Genomic DNA, 19,008 nt, shown 5'->3' with positions numbered 1-19,008 from the left:
AAAGGCGATCCGGAAAAACACTTGGGTTTGGGGTCAGGAGGGGCAAGACAGGAGAGGGGTGGGGAGGGCACCGCTGGAGAGGAGAGGGAATTCGGAACAAACGGCGACCATGCAGGGGTCCGTCCGCGATCAGCGAAGGATGGACCGGTGGACGCGCGGGTGGGGGTTTGCACACGGGTACCGGCGGGAACCCCTACCTCATGCCCTGCAGACACCCTCCAGGCTGCGTAAGGAGCTCACTGCGACGAGGATAAAATAAAACTTCTTTCATGGCAAGACTAGAACAATTTACACATAACAGTTTTCTCTGCCCTTCTGCCTCATCTCCCCACACTGCGCACTCTGCGTGTGCGTTAGGCAAGGACCAAACCTCCCCCCTACCTTGGCAAAAACACCTGCTCAGCCCTCAAGAGCGACCTTCTCCCAGCATCAACAAGACAGCTCCTTAAAGAGAGCGTTCCTTCAGGATGTTGTAAGGGGTCACGTGACCCACCAGGACACCGCTTAGACCTGGATTCTGTACACAACACGTCATTTGATGAACTCTGTCTCAAAAACCTTCTATCACTGTGCCTTGATTTCACATGGGCGGGACAGTTTTCAGACGATTATAAGCCTCAAATTTTGTTCAAATAAAATTTGCCTTTCTCTCTTAGATGGACCGATTAATTTTTCGTCAACACAACTGAAATTACTGGAGCTGGAATTTCTCAGCAAGAGGCCAACCCAGAAACCATGCAAGGTAGCCAGCAAACCAGAAGGACCCCCTGAAAGAATGAATGACAACAAAAAAAGGCCTAACCCCTCGATTCATTGTGACGTAAAGGACTTTCTCGAAGACCAGAAGGCACAAGAATTATGGGGGTAAAAACGTGGAATATGAAACACTCGGTTACGTTCCTGATATGCAGGAAGATTTTTTTTTTTTCTGAATCAGCACCCAACCCCCAATAAAACACACATGGAACACCGTCCCCAGAGGACAGAAGCAAATAATTCACACGAGATGTCACATTCATAAAGGTGAGCCGAACTTTAAATGGAACCACAGAGGGGAACTTGGGGATTCAGGAGATGTGGGTTTGGAGGTCCTGGTGAGGAATATGTAATTGTAGACAGTGTCACCAGATGCTGGGGACCAGTGGCATCCGTTAATTTGGCTTTGTCAGCATCTGGGTTCCGGGATGGCCCCAAATTCTGGACGGAGGAGACGCAGAGGAGGAGAACTCATGGAATCACTATGATTTACGGCCCCCGCCCTCCCCTCCAGGGCTCCGACAATCACATTCTCATCTCTGTGACCCCGCGGGGAGGACGAAATGAACACTGCCCACCCGCCAGGGCTGTGGGAGCCCGAGCGTTTGCTGCTGAATCAGCACCGCCCACAGAACGAAGATGTGCAGAGGGAAGAAAAAGTAATTCTAACAATCAGCAAGATGACTGCCCACGGGGAGGGTGTAGCTCAGTGGTGGAGTGCGTGCTTAGCATGTACAAGGTCCTGGGTTCAATCCCCGGTGCCTCCATTAAAAAAAAAAAAAAAGATGACTGTGCAGGAAACACACAACATGACTGCTGATGGAAAAAAAAAAAAAACAACAACGCAGATTTATGCAGGTTTAAATGGGACTGCGTTTGGTCCGGGAGCAAGATACTAGAGAAACACGAGCAGAAACGAGGTGGGGAAATCAGGGTACTGGATTTTCTGTGTGCATGGCCTCTAGAGAAACAAACCCCTTTTGAAGAATTTGATGCTAAAGAAATCATCCGAGAAAACAGCCACGTGGAATGAATCCAGGGGCCCTGTCCCACCCTGGCCGTGAAATTTCACCCCTGGGCCTCCAGGGGTGACACTGGTCTTTACAAGTCCCACTGGGTTAACCTGGCGATTAAACGTGTATAAAGGGATTCATTTTAGCCTGTGTCTCATATGAAGGGTGATGGTTGGGAAGTTAATTTTTTCTTTAATGATTACTGTATTTATCAGGGTAAAATGGATAATGGACTAAATGTACCAAAAAGGAAGCTGGATAAAGAAACAAACACCCCAGGGGCAATATAGAGGAGGGAGGGGAGAAAGAGGGACAAACTTACGCACAAAAGGAACTACAAGGACCTACTGTGCAGCACAAGGAACATAGTCAGTATTTTACACTAACTATAAATGGACTATAACCTTAAAAAGAAAGAAACAGACACCCTTGCATACTAGATCCTGACAGATCACTCGGACAAATGCAAACGGGGAAGGATGAAACATGAGGTGGGATTCAAAGTGCCTTGGATTTCCTCGTTTGTAGCCTCTGCGTCATTTAAGCCACGTTCGTGGGGGCAGGCACAACTCACTAGCCCTTTTGTGTGTCCCTGGCTCCTATTTGTTGGGTCCTGTGCCATGTGTCACCGGCTCAGGGTGGTCCCCCTGGATGGTGAGAGTGCTGTGTATTTCAGCCACGCCTCTGCCGTCACCTGGGTGCCCCATGGGGAGGCCACTTCAGAGGTTCACTCTGTGAGAAACTGAGGGACCAGGCAGTGCCTTTTGAGGGCAAGGAAACCAAGGGCACCAGAGACACCGGAAGGAGACCCCACACACCACCTCGTCTTTGAAGAAATTACCCTCCGAGAAACCAATCAGACCTGATTCAGAAACACCTGCAATCTGAGGGTCTTTGGGAGCAGCAGAAAAGCCCACCGCCCTCCTCTGCCCCAGGTCACTTTTCTACTTCATAAAAAAAAATACTGTCAGCCATGGGCCTGCACGGGAATGGCCCGTCTCTGTTCCCTGTCTCAGGGATGGGGCCACAGGCTCTGAGACCACGAGGGCAGTCACCCTTCTGAGGACTCAGAGGACAAGCCTAACCAGCCCACCCCGCTAAGTGGTGGCTGCACCCGATTCCCCACCAGTGGCCCTGAGGTGGCCGTCCCCGCCTCCTCGGATCATGCCCTCGGAGTCTTACCTTGGAAAACCACCAGCCGAATATCTTCTTCATGAGCCCCGTGCCCCAGAAGACGTGTCTGTAGAGGTCGGTGTTGACCACGCCGGGGTCGGCCACGTTGGCGGTCACGTGGCTGCCGGCGCCGGCCAGCAGCGCCTGCAGGCGGTAGGTGAACAGCACCAGGGCCAGCTTGCTCTGGGCGTAGGCGCCGTGCGCCGAGTAGCCGCTCCTGCGGGGTTGGGGGTGGGGGGAGCAGGTGTGAGGGGAGGTCTCCAACCGCGGGCTGCCGAGGACGTCACCGAGGGACGCCCCCAGGTCTCAGTGCAGGGACGTGGACGGTGTGCACCGCCGGGAACTGGCTGCTCTGTTTCTTCCTCTTTGGAACGTTCTACACTTGGGAGATGCACTGACGCCTGTCCTGCTCTGATGCAGAATCACCAGCTCCTCCCTGTTGACACCTGTTTCTCACACTTTAGGTTATTTCCTGGGGCTGGCGGGGGTGCACAGAGGGAAAACCAGGATGCCTGCAGGACAAAACCCATCACTGCTCCTCCATTAGGGATGGCTCGCCTTCTTCGTGCCCCAACAGCTCCTTTTCCTTAATTTTCTTTGATAGGAATACAGCCCCCACCCATAGACAAGGTTATGTTTACTTTCAACCTCAGTGGTGTCTCCTGAGTTAGAAGAAAAGCCATCCCTGCAATTCACCCTTGTAGGAGTTTAACACGAGGATTAAAAGTAATAATAATAAATTAAAATAAAACAAAAATCAGAATCATTATATTAGATGCAGAAAAAGCACTCGCTGGGATTCAACACCACTTTTGTTTTTGTTTTTGTTTTTTGTTTTTAATTTTCTTCTTTATTTATTTTTAATTTCTATTTTTTAATTAAAAAAATTTGGGGGGGTAATTAAGTTTACTAACTTACTTATTTTTTTAGAGGAGGTACTGGGGATTGAACCCCGGACCTTGTGCACACTAAGCATGTGCTCTACCACTTGAGCTGTACCCTCCCCCTTTCAACACCACTTTTGGATAAAAGCTCTTACCAAATACGAACGAATAACTGAAAAAAGTAAACTCAACTTTGAATGATTCAGAAAAGCAAAATGTTGTAGCCACTATGGAAAACAGAAGGGAGGCTCCTTAAAAAACTAAAAATAAGACTTACCATCTGATCCAGAAATCCCACTCCTGGGCATATATTTGGAGGGAACTCTAATTTGAAAAGACACCTGCACCCCATGTTCATGGCAGCACTATTTACAATAGCCAAGACATGGAAGCAACCTAAATGTCCATCCACAGACAACTGGGTAAAGAAGTTATGGTGTCTACACATAATGGAATACTACTCAGCCATGAAAAAGAACGAAATAATGTCATTTGCAGCAACATGGATAGACCTGGAGATTGTCATTCTAAGTGAAGTAAATCAGACAGAGAAGGACAAATACCATATGATATCACTTATATGTGGAATCTTAAAAAAATGGCACAAATGAACTAATTTATGAAACAGAAACAGACTCACAGATGGAGAAAATTTATGGTTACCAAAGTGGCAGGGAGGGATAAATTAGGAGTTTGGCATTAGCTGGTACAAACCACTATATATCAGATAGATAAACAACATGGTCCTACTGTACAACACAGGGAACTCTATTCAATAGCTTATAATAACCTATAATGAAAAAGAATCCAAAAAAGGACATATATACGTATAACTGAACCACTTTGCTGTACACCAGAAACTAACACAACATTGTAAATCGGCTCTACTTCAATTAAAAAAAAAGTGTTTTAAGTGAAATGAGAAAACGTTACCAAGGAAAGCACATAAAAGGAGAAAAATGATAAAAGCAAAAGGGAAATACTTAAAAACACAGAAAAACAGTGCAAGTAGAAATGATATCATTGGGAAATCAGCCTCGTACACTTAGTTGCCCGGTGAGACTTTCTGAGAAACCTCACAGCATTCTTCTAAACAGCACGCGTCGGCGCCTGCAGTCTGTCCACGTGACAAGCATGCCCACCCCTCCGGGACGTGGTCCCACCTCCTGCCCCTTTCTGGGCAGCATCTTTCTTCCTCATCCGCTCGTCCCCACATCCCCAGAACCAGCCCACTTGTCAAAAGTGGCCACATGCAACCTCTGAGGCTTGGCCTGGGGTCCATGCAATTTAAGCTGGAAAACAAACCCCAGGTCCTTTGTCTCAGAGATGAGTCGGAGCAGGTCATCCAAGGGTGACAGAAGACGAGCTGCTGAAGGAGTTCCAAACACAACTTCTTTTGGAGGGAGGAACTGTGACAAAAAAAATAGGGCAGTTCTGGGCACACATTCTCTCCCCTGAGCCAAGACGAGCCCCAATCCCCCAATTACCATCAAGACACTGGTTTTTGGCAAATTCCTTCTGTCTCTTCGCTGCAGGAGAGGAGGAAACTGCAGGAAAGAGGGAGTGATTAAGTAGGAGGAGATGAAAGCTGAAATTTCGTCTTGGCGTTGGGCCAGTTCGACATCACATACACACATTCGACCCTGCACTTACAGGGTTGTTTGGGAGGAAACGGGGGTGATGAATTTAGAAAGAAGACAGTGAGACATACACGAGCAGAATTCTCAAGGGTAAATCAACGGCTTGTGTAATTACGGTTTTATACATCAGGCGGACAAGAGAGAACTGAAATTCTTTAAAAATAGTACGTGAGGGAAAAAGCCAATACATGTCTCTGTGGGAGGGGAAAAAAAAGAATTCCAAGAGTACACGTAAGTTCAGAAGAGGTTCCCTGGTAGATTTAAGGATAAAGAAATACTCACAGTGGAAATGGGAAAAGAATGAAAGCCAACACACAAGAGGACGTGATTCCCCCACGAAGATTTGTAAATGAAACCTCAAGGAATGAGCAGAGACATCTGATGTTTAAAACAATGAAGAAACTCCTACAATGTTAACAGAAAAAAGGCAGGCAAAGGCAGACTCAACCCACAAACTAACACGGAGGTGAAAGAAATTCATGAGACGTCTACATGGCTTGAGTCGAAATGTGAGATTTTTAATAACCTGCTTTTGTAATAAATGGTGTCAAAAGGTAGAATCTGAAACCATGAAAATATGTTTGTTTTTTTAAAAAAAATAATTTATTGATAGAACTATTTAATAAATAATGTGAAACAAAAGTAGAGACAGTGCTGGGGTAGACTTTTTGTTGGGGAGGAAATACTTTTCTCCGATACTTTTGAGTTCCGTCACGAGGGCATGCAAATTAAACTGGCACCTGCCAAATTAACAAGAAAAAAAAAATACCGATTTTACTTCTAATTCTACACATGTGTGGGACTTCTTAGGAAAGAAGTGAAACTCCAAAAGAGTTGGGAAGTCTTGTTTCTTAAACAAGCATGAGTTTATGCTTTTATTCAGATAAGGAAATTCCAGAAAGCCACCTTTCTGCATATCTTGTGTCTCAGTAGCCTCCAGCTCAAAATAATCTTTATGTGGATGTGGCATATATTCGGATGGCATATTCAGACAACCGTCTCTCTCTCTCTGCCTTGCAGACAAGAGAATGAAAGGTGAAGAATGGTAGTTTGGACACCATATACACATCTCTGTGTATGGAATCAAAGGCTCAACAATTCTTTAAAGGATTGTTGGTTGAAAACCTAAGAGAACATTACAGAGAGATGGGAAACCCTACTCTAAATTGCAGCGCCATGGCTTTCTGGCTGGGAAGAAGACCCTGGGTTTTTGGACGCCTTTGTTTCATATAAACAGTGTGTGCTGTTTACTAGAGTGACGATTTTACCTGGTCTAGGTCTGCCATTGATCTGAGAACCGGCCTAAGCCCACTGCAGTAGTTACACCGCTGCCCTGAGCTACTCGAGTCCAGGTGCTCAGTGGACGTGGTCAGCAAAGGCCCCCATTCTTAGCAAGATGCCAGGAACATAGCAGGCCCTCCCTTTCTGCTGAGCCAATGAGGTTTTCAAGTTATCATCAAAGAAAAAAATTACTATTGCCAAAGACAATATATGCACATCCACGTATTTGAACTTATAAAAATATATACATGTAAGGCTTACATTTTAATAAGGTAAAATGCAGGGAGAGAAAAAAATTTTTTTCCCTCTATACTTTTAGGTTCTGTCCTGGGGCCTGCAAATCAGACTGATAAAGGACAGTTTAACAAGGGAAAACAGTTTTAATTAGGTTTCATGTTCCAGAGGATAACAGAATTAGAGACTTGGCTGTGACTCAGATCTCAGTGATGACTGACTCTCCAACGCAAGTCAGGGTGAAATCATGTGTCTTAAAAGGTTAAAGATGGATCAACTGGGGAGAGACACATGGTGACTGTTAGGAGGCTGAACTGTCCACGCCCCACCCAAAAAAAAGATCTGTGGAAGTCCTAACCCTTAGGACCTCAGAATAGGACCTAACTGGGACATAGGGTCTTTTTTTAAATTTATTTTTGGGGGGGGGGTGCTATTAGATTAACTTATTTGTTTATTTTTGGAGGAGGTCCTGGTGGGGTATTAAACATGGTAAGCATGTGCGCTATCACTGAGCTATAACCTCCCGCCACCTGCCACAGGGACTTTAGAGAGGTAATGAAGTTAACATGAGCTTGGGTGGGTGGGCTGTAATTCAATATGACTGGTGTCCTTCTAAAAAGGGGGATTTGGGGCAAAGAGACAGGCACACAGAGGAGACCATGTGAAGTCCCAGAGAGAAGATGCCCGGGGCAGAGATGACCAGAAGGTGCTCACACAGAGATGACGGCACAGATGGGGAGATGCGTTACAAACCCAAGGAACCCCAAGGTCAGGCAAAAATACCAGAAGCTGGCAAGAAGCCTGGAAGAAACTCTCCTCTGAAACCTCCAGAACCTCCTTCCCCTAGAACCTCACCATCATGTCCAACCAACCGACCTCGATCTTGGACTTCCCACCTCCAGGACTGGGAGGGAATAAACTGGTGTTCTCAGCCACCCAGTCTGCAGGACTTTGTCACCATGGCCCCAGGGAACTTGTACAGGAAGCAACAGAAAAAAGGCGGACTTTCCCAATGCTGATGTGTTGCACCAAAGAAGAAGGAAGACAGAAAGCCAATGGGAACAAGGAGACATTCCTCCCCGGAAGGGAGTAAGCCTGTAAGAAGCACGTACCTTGGGAGGGATGATGAACCCAAGAGGAGGGTGTCCTTACCCTCCAGAAGGAGACAGCAGGGGGGACCCGGTGGAAGTCCACTCTGAGCCCTGGTCTCCAGGTGGACCTTGGTGCACGACGCCACTGGAAACACGTCACTTTTACCCAAAAGAAGCACCTTGGTTAGTGGCACAGGACGCAGCCACCCCTGCAGCCAGGAGGTCCTGCTCATTCTGCCACCAAGAGCCATCCCATCTTGTCCAAGGTCAGAGCTAGGACTGGGGAGAGGGTGGGGCTCACCTGCCTGGTCTCGGTGAACAGCAAAGTGATTCAGTTATATGTCCATTTTTTTTTTCCAGATTACTTTCCCACCCCCTGGGTTCTGATAGAACAGGTCAGAAATGGCTGGGAGTGAGATCTGCCTGCGCAAACCCCAGGGCTCCTGCAGGACTCTGGGTGTGGCTCAGGCATCCCTGATGCCCATCCCAGCACAGCTCAGATTCCTCAGGACCTGGAAGACCCTCTTACAGCCCCACACAGGGGACAGGAGACCCACAGACTGGGGCGGGGAGGGGGGCACTTAACACAATGGGAATTCACTTCCTCCCAGTTCTGGAGACCAGACATCTGCCATTAAGGTGATCTCCAGGTCCACCCATGTTGCTGCAAATGGCATGACTTCATTCTTTTTCATGGCTGAGTAGTATTCCATTGTATAAATATACCACAGCTTCTTTATCCAGTCATCTGTTGATGGACATCTAGGTTGCTTCCGTGTCTTGGCTATTGTAAATAGTGCTGGCAATGAAGTGTTATTTTAACGTACATGTTTGTTTTTTACACAAAATGCTATTGCACAATGAACAGAATACAGTCTAGCGTACACATGACTTTTACGTGCACTGGGAAAGTGGTGTGATGGCCGCCTTTGCAGTGTTCTGGGACGGAGCCTGCGGTGTCTGGAAGGTCTGTGTGCATTGGTCGTTCCAGTTCCTATTACAGGACAGGTTTATGTGAGACAGTCAGGGCCTGTGCACTGGCGTCACCGGGCAGGGGGACTTTGCTCAGTGCGCCGCTGTCATGGGTAAGCCCCAACCTCCCTGGAAGCCCACGGGGCCGCCGGCATCGCTTGCTCACTTACCTGCTCTGGAGGTCGTCCAGGTTCAGCTCCCCAACATAGTGCGTGGCCGAGGACACAGTCACCACCCTGGCGCTGTGGCCAGGAGAACCGGATGCTTTCAGGGTGTCCAGGAGGAGGTTGGTGAGCAGGAAGTGGCCCAGGTAGTTCACCCCAAAGTGCTCCTCAAAGCCGTCCTCAGTGCTCCGCTCAGGGACCATCATCACGCCGGCTGGGGAGACGGGGAGTTTCAGGGAGAGGAACATGGGGCAACATGAGATGGAACAGCCGCCTCCCGCAGAGGGACGAGGAAGCAGCCTGGGAGCCCAGAACGGGGGGGGGGGGTCTGGTCCTCACTGCCTCTCAGCCTCCTGCCCTGCATGCTGCGGGGGCGAAGCCAACAGACCAGTAAGACCTCTCCTGCTCTCAAAGTCTGCCCTTCGGTGGCCCGAGCTTGCAAATAATCACAAAACAGCAGCACCCACCACAAGATCAGACTGTCCTGCCTGGAGGTTCCTTAAAAAGCTAAGAACAGACTTACCATATGACCCAGCAATCCCACTCCTGGGCATACACATACCTGGAGAAAACTCTAATTCGAAAAGACACCTGCACCCCAGTGTTCACAGCAGCGCTATTTACAACAGCCAAGACGTGGAAACAGCCTAAATGTCCATCGACAGGTGACTGGATAAAGAAGATGTGGCGTATACGTGTGTGAGTCTGTGTGTATTTGTATGCCTACCGTAGACGTGTTTGTACGTGTGCACACGTATGATATGCACGTGTGCGTGTATTTACATGTATGCAATTGCATACATGCACACACACACTTATACACGTTTCTGCATCTGCGTGTTTACTTGTGTGTGCATCTCCCTGCACGTATGTATTTATAAATGCCTATCAATTTACACACGTGTTTTCTTAGGTATTTGTGGTACATGTGTGTCTATGGATTTGCATATGCAGGAGCATGCCTGTGTATCTGCAGAAGTGCCTGCATTTGCAAATAATGCATGCATATGCATGTATGTATGTGTACACATTTGTATATGAGCAGCAGTATTTGCATATGTATTTGTAAGTGTACGAGGTAAGGTTAAATGTACTTGCATATCTGTGAATATGCATATATATAAGTGTATGTATTTGCATATGAGCATAGGCATTTGCATATGTATTTGTAAGTGTGTGAGGTGAAATGTATTTGCATGTTCATGCATATGCATGTACATAAGTATACATATTTGTATATGAGCAGAGGTATTTGCATATGTATTTGTAAGTGGGGTATGGTAAAGGAATTTGCATATTCATGCATATGCATGTGTGTACGTACTGTAACTGTGAGCAGCGGTATTTGCATATGCGTAAGTGTTCAGTTAACCACCCATTTGCATATGTTTACGGATAATGCATCTATACATGTATTTCCATTTGTATACTCATTTCCATAGGCTCTGGTATTTGCATATATATTTGCATTTGCAAATTGTTTGGCATGTGAATGATTTTCTGCACATGTGCATATATATTCGTGTATGCATACGTGCATACCTGTCTCTATGCATCTGCAGGTGTGTACACATTTATGTGTGTGTTATATGTAGATATACGGATGTACAGATAAGCACACATATGAGTCTTTGCATGTGTGTGAGTCTGGATTTCTACATGTAACCCTCTGCACGTGCACTTGTGTGTGCATAAGTGTACGTGTGGACACTTCTCCCGGCTGGACTGTGAGCTCTCTCCCTGGACACGCAGGCCACCGTGCATGCCCCACCACACCCAGCTCCCCGGCAGGACCCACCTTGGGTTTCACGACCCCACATCCCTGGTCCCAGTGCTGCTTTCCCACTGTTGAAGTTCTTGAGGCAAAAAAAAAAGAAAAAAGAAACAAACCCATGTGATTCAGGCTGTGGCTTTAACAGTGGCGGCAACGCGCTCTGGGTGCAGCAACGGGGTAGATAAACACTTAAAAATAAATCTGGACAACAGCTGATGGGTGCTTTCATGGACTGTGATGGAAGACGGGGCTCCAGACGTATAAACAAGAGGACAGGTCAATTCAGGTGTGGGCTTCAGACCTGCACCCGCTTTCTGGCCGGGCCAAGTGCGTCTGACCGCCTCCCTCCACACCCAGGTGTCTCAGACACCTTCCCTGATACGGGAACGCCATCCCTTGAGCTCACTGCTGTAAAACACCACGAGTGGGGACCCGCCCAGGGGGAACCCACAGACAGGGGCCAGCCAGCTACACGTCTCTCCTGCGTTCCACAGAACGTGTGTTTAAACATTCCTGCAGCCAGGAACACCAGACGCACAAAGTGCTCCCTGACAGCGTGCTGGGTGCTCCTGAGGAGTCATCCAAAAGCCATGCGGGGATCAGCTGTCACGCGGACATAAAGTTTGGCGTTTATGGCAAATGCAAATGCCTCTCTCGTCACGTCATTTCCCTGACTGAGTGGGATGAGGCCACACACATACACTCAGTCCGCTAACGTGCTGTAAATCCTAGTCAGGGAGCCCTCAGCCCGCACAGACTAGTACGTAAGGACACATGGCTTATGTGAGGCCGGCCGAAAGGGAGGGGGACCTCCAGGCGGCTGCAGACCAAGCCCGCACACTGGACACTCGTGCTTCCAGGAGAGGGAGTCTCCATCGCATTCCCGTGAGATTTGCTCTCGTGAGTAGAAGGCAGTGGCGGTGACAATATCCTACAAATGCCAAGGGCCTGCTCAGACAAGACCATGCAGCTCCTGGTGTCCAGAATTCTGTCTCTGGGCAGACCCCATGCTGCTTGAGAAGACTGGCAGCGCTAAGACTGCTATTTGGGACAGACCACATGTAGGCGATCTGGTCGACCGTCCTAGCTGAGCCCATCCAGCGGGCACTACTACCATGTTCCCAGCATAGCAGGACGCCATCCTGGACATACATCCCCTGGTGGGCCCATCAGATCATGGAGGCCCCAGAGCTACGCCTGTCCCAACTGCAAGGAAAAGGAAATGGTGATTCCCACAGTGGCACTATTTACAACAGCTAAGACATGGAAGCAGCCTAAATGTCCATCGGCAGATGACTGGATAAAGAAAACGTCGTGCATTTATACAGTGGAATACTACACAGCCATGAAAAAGAATGAAATAACGCCATTTGCAGCAACAGGGATGGACTTGGAGGGGGTTATTATGCTGTGAAATAAGTCAGAAAGAGAAAGACAAAGGCTGTGTGGTATCACTTACATGTGGAATCTAAAAAAATAGAACTAACTAGTGAATATAACATAAGCAGACTCACAGGTGCAGAGAACAAGCTCATGGTGACCAGTGGGGAGGGCAGGGTAGAGGGCAGGATAGGGGGAGGAGAGTCAGAGGAATGAACTACCATGTATAAAATAAATAAGCTACAAGGATACATTGTACATGGACTGTAACCTTTAAAACCTGTGAGTCACCATACTGTGCACCTGTAATTTACATACTATTAGTGTACACCAACTATACTTCAATTTAAAAAAAAATACATTTTAACAAAAGGAAATGGTTCTTTCAATGCACTAGGATTGGGGGTAGTCAGTGAGACGGCTGTAGTCGCTGAATGATGAATTCCAGGCTCGAGAGCTCTGTCTCAGGGCACCAGCCAGCAGGTACCAGGCACACCCTTCTGAGCATCAAAACCCAGTGGAAAACAGCCCACGTCATGGAGTTGGGGGCATTGGAAGGGGACGTGGGGTCAACAGGGACTGGGAGGTGGGCGGAAGATACAGCTCAGGGGTAGCGCGTGTCCTTAGCAGGCATAACATCCTGGGTTCAATCCTCAGTACCTCCACTGAATAAATAAATAAACCTAATTACCTCCCTCCTCATCAAAAAATAAAATATTAAAAAAAATTTAAAGAATTTATTAAAAAAGAAAAAAAAAACAGGGACTGTGGCTAGAACTTTGGGGATGTTAACTTGCAGAAAATTCCTGGGGCTTCAGACAGGTTCCTTAAAGAAACTGTTACAGAAGAAAGCTGTCGATGGTGACCCCATCCTCAAGATGGCCTTTGACCCCTGGAAGGTTGACGCAGAGAAAAAAGCCAGGGGAGTGGGGTCAGCCCGACCTTGGAGCAGCTGCACCGATGCTGGACTCTACACTCCCACCCCGGGGCACCCCGGCCGGACCCCTCCATGTTCATTTTTTTTTGTCTGGGGCACCAGTGGTCACTTTAACAGTGACCCCTGCTGAGGGACAGTGATGGCCGCATCTCCTCGAGCAGGGACACTCTGTATTCACTCCATCCCCATATGAGGCACTTCCTGGTGACACGGAACCGGACGAGTTAACGTGGAGCAGCTGCAGGGCCCGGGGGACATGCCAGCACGGATCCTCATTGGACAGGAGCTCTGCTGACAGATGAGAGCGGAAACTCGCGGTCTCGGCCAAGGGTGAATTCAAGGTCACTCGGGAAATCATGCTGGGGCATCCGAGCAGACTCTGCGTAAACAGCGTCCTCGGGGAGAACATATTTCTGCAGCCGCGGGAAAAACGTCTCTGCCCTGAATACAGCTCGACCTCCCACCCCCACCCCCGAGCTCCAGCCCATCCACAGGGCTCACTGTGCGGAGCAGCGGCCTGGGGGCTGCAGCCTTGGGGAGGCTGGACCCAACACTCCGGGCTCCCTGCCCAGGACGAACCCATGGTCAAGTGAGATGCTGGGAATAATCAGGTTCATTTCTGCTTTTAAAGCAAAATGTCGTGGCGACCTCCTGGGGTATCATGTCCCACCCCGGCGATAATCCTTGCTGAACGTCTGGTGTGTGCTGAGGGAGAGAAGCTGGCGGTGAACCCACGCAGCTGTGTCTGTGGGTTTTAAACGGATAAACGGGTATTGCTGTCAGGTCAGTGCTCCACACGGTGGTTCTTGGTTAGTGAGTGTCTGAGATCTTAACCCCAACTCTGCCAACCAAGACGTGGGAGAAGGAGCAGTAAAAACAGCTGCTCATTCCCCAGGGCTCCCGTTTATAACAACCCGTTCCCCAGAGCAATGCCACTTACAAGAGTCAAGAGGTGGAAGCAAACAATGTCCACTAACAGATAAATGGATAAAGAACATACAATATTCCATTGTATATATATTCCACAATGGAATACTACTCAGCCATAAACAAAAATGAAGTCACGCCATTTGCAGCAACATGGATGGACCTGGAGATCGTCATTCTAAGTGAAGTAAGTCAGACAGAGAAAGACAAATATCACAGGGTATCACTTACATGTGGAATCTAAAAAAAAAAGAATTTATTTACAAAACAGAAACAGACTCACAGACATAGAAAACAAACTTACGGTTACCGGGGGGCAGTGGGGTGGGAAGGGATAAACTGGTAGTTTGAGATGTGCTCATATTAACTACTATATATAAAATGGATAAACAACAAATTCATACTATAAAGCACAGGGAACTATATTCCGTATCTTGTAGTAACTTATGGTGAAAAGGAACATGAAAAGGGATATATGCATGTTCCTGTATGACTGAAGCATTGTGCCGTACACCCGAAATTTACCCAACATTGTAAACTAACTATACTTCAATAAAAATTTTTTTTTTTAAAAAAAAAGAGCAAAGACGTGTCCAAAATAATTCTTAGGTCAATGGAGAAAGTGTTGGGGGGAGCATCACGTCGATGGATCCAGGAGTCACAAGCGACCTCCGTTTTTCCAACATTGTCATCTCACTGTCACCATGGAGGGCAGACCCGCCTGGCCCGCCGCACGCTCCACGGCAGACAGGGACCATTTACTGAGTGTGATTCTGCAGCGAGCAACTATCCTCGGCTGGAAAGCCCACCCGCTTGGGGACCCGCCATATGCAAAAGCCAGCTCCACACTTTGAAAATGAGTTTCTGGGTCAAATGCTTCCGAAGCCTCTGGGGAAGTCAGAAAACCACTGTGCTTCTTGACTCACATTCCTGGAGGCCCATGATGGATGTTTGGAGGAACAGAGGAGGCAGGGTGGGCACCCTTTCCTAGTCTGAGGACAGTCACGGACTCGGAGTTCGCCGCGCCCCCTCCCCCCGTGCCGACAGCGTCCGCACCACCAAAGGAGCATCCGACTGCCTTCTGTTCCAAGAGGCAGGAGCGCGGGGAAACCCAGAGGAGGCCGGTTCCATCTGAGAGACAGCCAGCGCGGGAGAGGAACAGACGGCGCCGAGGCGGAGCGCCCCCCCCCCCGACACACACACTCACACACACACTCAGATCCAGCGCTCCCCCCAGGAAGGCGGGCACGCTGAGTCACCCGCTTCCCGGCGCGCACATCAGACGCCTCGCTTCATGCAGCGAACGCCAAGCGCAGAAATAAGAGGGCTGCTCAGGCGTCAGTCCACCAAGAGGCGGGCCCCAGTCACTCCTTCCCCCGCTGCCCCACCGTCCTCCGTCGCTGGAAACGCCACCGCCGGCCACTCCCGGGAAGAAACGCACTGAGGGGTGCCGGTCTGTTCGGACCGCCGAGCTGATTTATGGAATTGAATAAATGAATGAACGAATGAATGAATGAGTGGAGAATTGTGCCAAAAACTCAGTTTGCGTGTATCCGGCCAGGCGAGCATCTTCGCTACTTTTCAGGCTTAACACTGACGTATTTATTTGCGGGGAGGAAACATCATTTTTAGAGATTCTTCATCTTGGGCCGTGCATCCGCCAGAGTTATGGGAGGTCTCCTGCAAGGATGAGCTGTAAATCCTGAGCAGTGCTTACAAACCTACCCACGCTCAGGCAGCAGGATGGGGAGCCAGATAAATAAAATAAATTGCAATGTGACTGAATGGTAAATATTGACCAGCTCTGTGGGAGGGAGAGCCACAGATCTTTCTCGGGTCTCATAAATCATCAGGCTTCACGCAAGAGCTCCCTACTGCCAGAGAGAGGCAGTCTGGGTCTGTCCCTGTCACGCTGGCAAATGCAAAAAAGACTCCAGATCTGCAACGCTTCAGCTTTGCAAAATCTTGATCGCTCGCTTTTTAAAAAATGCAAAGCAGAAGCGGAGGCTTCCCTGGAAACGTTCCCTGCTTCCCCCGGGAGACGTGCTGCCCGGGCTGGGTTCAGAGGCGTTGGTGGGAGGAGGCGATACTGCAGAGGAGGGTTCCGGGAACATAGTTTTGGGAAATTCTGCAGACCCTCCAGGACACTAACAACATCATCACTAGAGTCCCTCTCTGAGAAGTCCCTGAATTGGGGAACCCGTGTGCACCTGCTGACTCGGGGGACCCTCAGGGTATTTGACTCGAGAACTGTCATTTGCACACAGCAAGGTTGAGACAAATGTGAAATTTCCTGACTTTCGAAACCAACTAAGTCTGTCCCGAGCCCCCAGCCCACTGGGCGGGTGATAAATCCATTCTCAGTCTTGACTGCACCCTCAGGGCTCCCCCCACCCCGGGAGGCATTCACCCCTGAAGACAGCCACCCATCCTGGGTACCACGGGATGGCCCCTTCCCGAGCCCCTTCCAACAGCTCCGTGGTTTTGCTGCACCTCAAGGGACACAGAGGCTGTGGCCGAAAGGGGACTCTTTCTTGTCCAAGGGTGCGTCCATCAGCCCGCCTGCCCGGGACTCCCGGACACGGTGTTGGGAGGAGCACAGGCTGGGAGATTCCACGCGTGGGTCTTCCCCGCATCGTGCACGACCGTGTGTCACAGGGCAGGTGGCCCTGTCTATGGTGGAGGGGGTGGGGTGGCATTTCACAGATTTCCCAAATCTATGAATAGTTGATTAATGTTTGTCTCCTTGGCGATAGAATGACCGACATGAGGTCAAGGGCTCTTGCTAATCACTGTATTTTTCCTGCCTCTGAATTACCAAGCACACAAAGGTGGGCGTGATGGGCTGAATATGACCCCCCACCCAAAGACGTCCACGGCCTGATCCCCGTGTAGTGGACAGAATAATGTCCCCAAAGGTGTCCAGGTCCTGACCCCCGTGTGGTGGACAGAATAATGTCCCCAAGGAGGTCCACTTCCTGACCCCCATGTGGTGGACAGAATAATGTCCCCTAAGACGTCCACTTCATGATCCCCGTGTGGCAGACAGAATAATGTCCCCAAGGATGTCCACGTCCTGATCCCCTTGTGGTGGACAGAATAATGTCCCCTAAGACGTCCACTTCCTGATTCCCGTGTGGCAGACAGAATAATGTCCCCAAAGAGGTCCACTTCCTGATCCCCGTGTGGTGGACAGAATAATGTCCCCAAGGATGTCCAGGTCCTGATCCCCGTGTGGTGGACAGAATAATGTCCCCAAAGATGTCCACGTGCTGATCCCTGTGTGGCGGACAGAATAATGTCCCCAAAGATGTCCACTTCCTGACCCCCGTGTGGCAGACAGAATAATGTCCCCTAAAACGTCCACTTCCTGATTCCCATGTGGCAGACAGAATAATGTCCCCAAAGGTGTCCAGGTCCTGATCCCCGTGTGGTGGACAGAATAATGTCCCCAAGGATGTCCACTTCCTGATCCCCGTGTGGTGGACAGAATAATGTCCCCAAGGACGTCCAGCTCCTGATCCCTGTGTGGCGGACAGAATAATGTCCCCAAAGATGTCCACTTCCTGACCCCCGTGTGGCAGACAGAATAATGTCCCCTAAAACGTCCACTTCCTGATTCCCGTGTGGCAGACAGAATAATGTCCCCAAAGGTGTCCAGGTCCTGATCCCCGTGTGGTGGACAGAATAATGTCCCCAAGGATGTCCACTTCCTGATCCCCGTGTGGTGGACAGAATAATGTCCCCAAGGACGTCCAGCTCCTGATCCCTGTGTGGTGGACAGAATGGTGTCCCCAAGGATGTCCACTTCCTGACCCCCGTGTGGTGGACATGATTTAATCTCTGGAACCCGTGAATATGCTACCTGACGTAGCAAAGGGGACTTTGCAGATGTGATGAAATGAAGCATCTCGCCGTGGGGCGCTTACCCTGAGTGAGCGCAGCACAACGACACGGTCGTTATCAGAGAGGCAGGAGGGTCAGAGGCAGAGCAGAGAGACGGGATGGCGGCAGGACAGGTCGGAGGGACAGAGGGGTCTGATGACGCAGGAAGCTGCCCCGAGCTTCGGGATTCGCACAGCCAGGGAGCGGTTTCTCCCCAGGAGCCAGTGTCCCTCGGGGGGACTCAGAAACTCCACACCAGCCCCGCCGGCCGGAGGCGCGTCGGGGGCACTGAGAAGGGACAGGTGCTGAGCTCAGAGGAAGGGTCTGACGGACGGGCCGAGTCTGGGCTGAAGCTCAGCCCACATGTGGCTGAGAGTCTCTGCAGAGAGAATACGGAGGGCGTGGAAGGACGGCCCAGCGCCAAGCGTCCCGAGGTCCAAACGCAACTGTGTCCCGGTTTCCAGAGAAACATAACCTTTCTGAGAGCCGGGCGTGCCTGGCTGAAGACTCTGCAGAGAAACGGAGCACGGGGCCACCGCCGGATGACCGGAGCCGTCCCAGGACTCGGGGGGCGCCCCGACCCGCCCGCCAGTGGGGCCCAGCTTCACAGACGCACCTCCGGCCCGGGGCAGGGGACGCTCTCCCAGAGACCAGCGGCGACTTGGCAGCCATCATTCTTCTACTTCTTGGCGGGTGGGAAACCCTACAGAAAGGCTGCGGGAGGCGGCGGGAAAGGCCCCCAGCGGACGGCCAGCTGTGTGCGTGTCCACGTCTGTAAAACCTCAGGAACCCCGCGTGGGGCCAGGACACCGTCCGGGCAGCGCCCCGGCCCGACGGCGCTCGGGTGAAGGGCTCCCGGTCCCTAATGACGGAGTAGCGTCCAACTGATGAGGAACT

The 19,008-nt window shown here is 49.9% G+C and overlaps 1 protein-coding gene across 6 annotated transcripts in view; it reads right to left on the bottom strand.

Annotated features, from left to right (window-relative positions):
- Window positions 1-19,008, bottom strand: part of DHRSX (dehydrogenase/reductase X-linked) — a 206,415-nt gene that overhangs the window by 90,029 nt on the left and 97,378 nt on the right. For all 6 annotated transcript variants that reach the window (XR_010379602.1, XR_010379598.1, XR_010379600.1 and 3 more), the window contains exons 5-6: window positions 9,215-9,422; window positions 2,952-3,159 (exon numbers count right to left, since the gene is read on the bottom strand). Coding sequence is in view for 1 of the 6 variants with exons in the window: in XM_064483573.1 (XP_064339643.1) it covers window positions 2,952-3,159; window positions 9,215-9,422 (416 nt within the window). In the remaining 5 variants the exon portion in view is untranslated. The remainder of the gene's footprint in view (window positions 1-2,951; window positions 3,160-9,214; window positions 9,423-19,008) is intronic.

The sequence above is a fragment of the Camelus dromedarius genome, chromosome Y (assembly GCF_036321535.1).
Source record: "Camelus dromedarius isolate mCamDro1 chromosome Y, mCamDro1.pat, whole genome shotgun sequence".
In the NCBI taxonomy this organism is placed as follows: domain Eukaryota; kingdom Metazoa; phylum Chordata; class Mammalia; order Artiodactyla; family Camelidae; genus Camelus; species Camelus dromedarius.
This window is presented reverse-complemented; position numbering and strand designations above follow the sequence as displayed.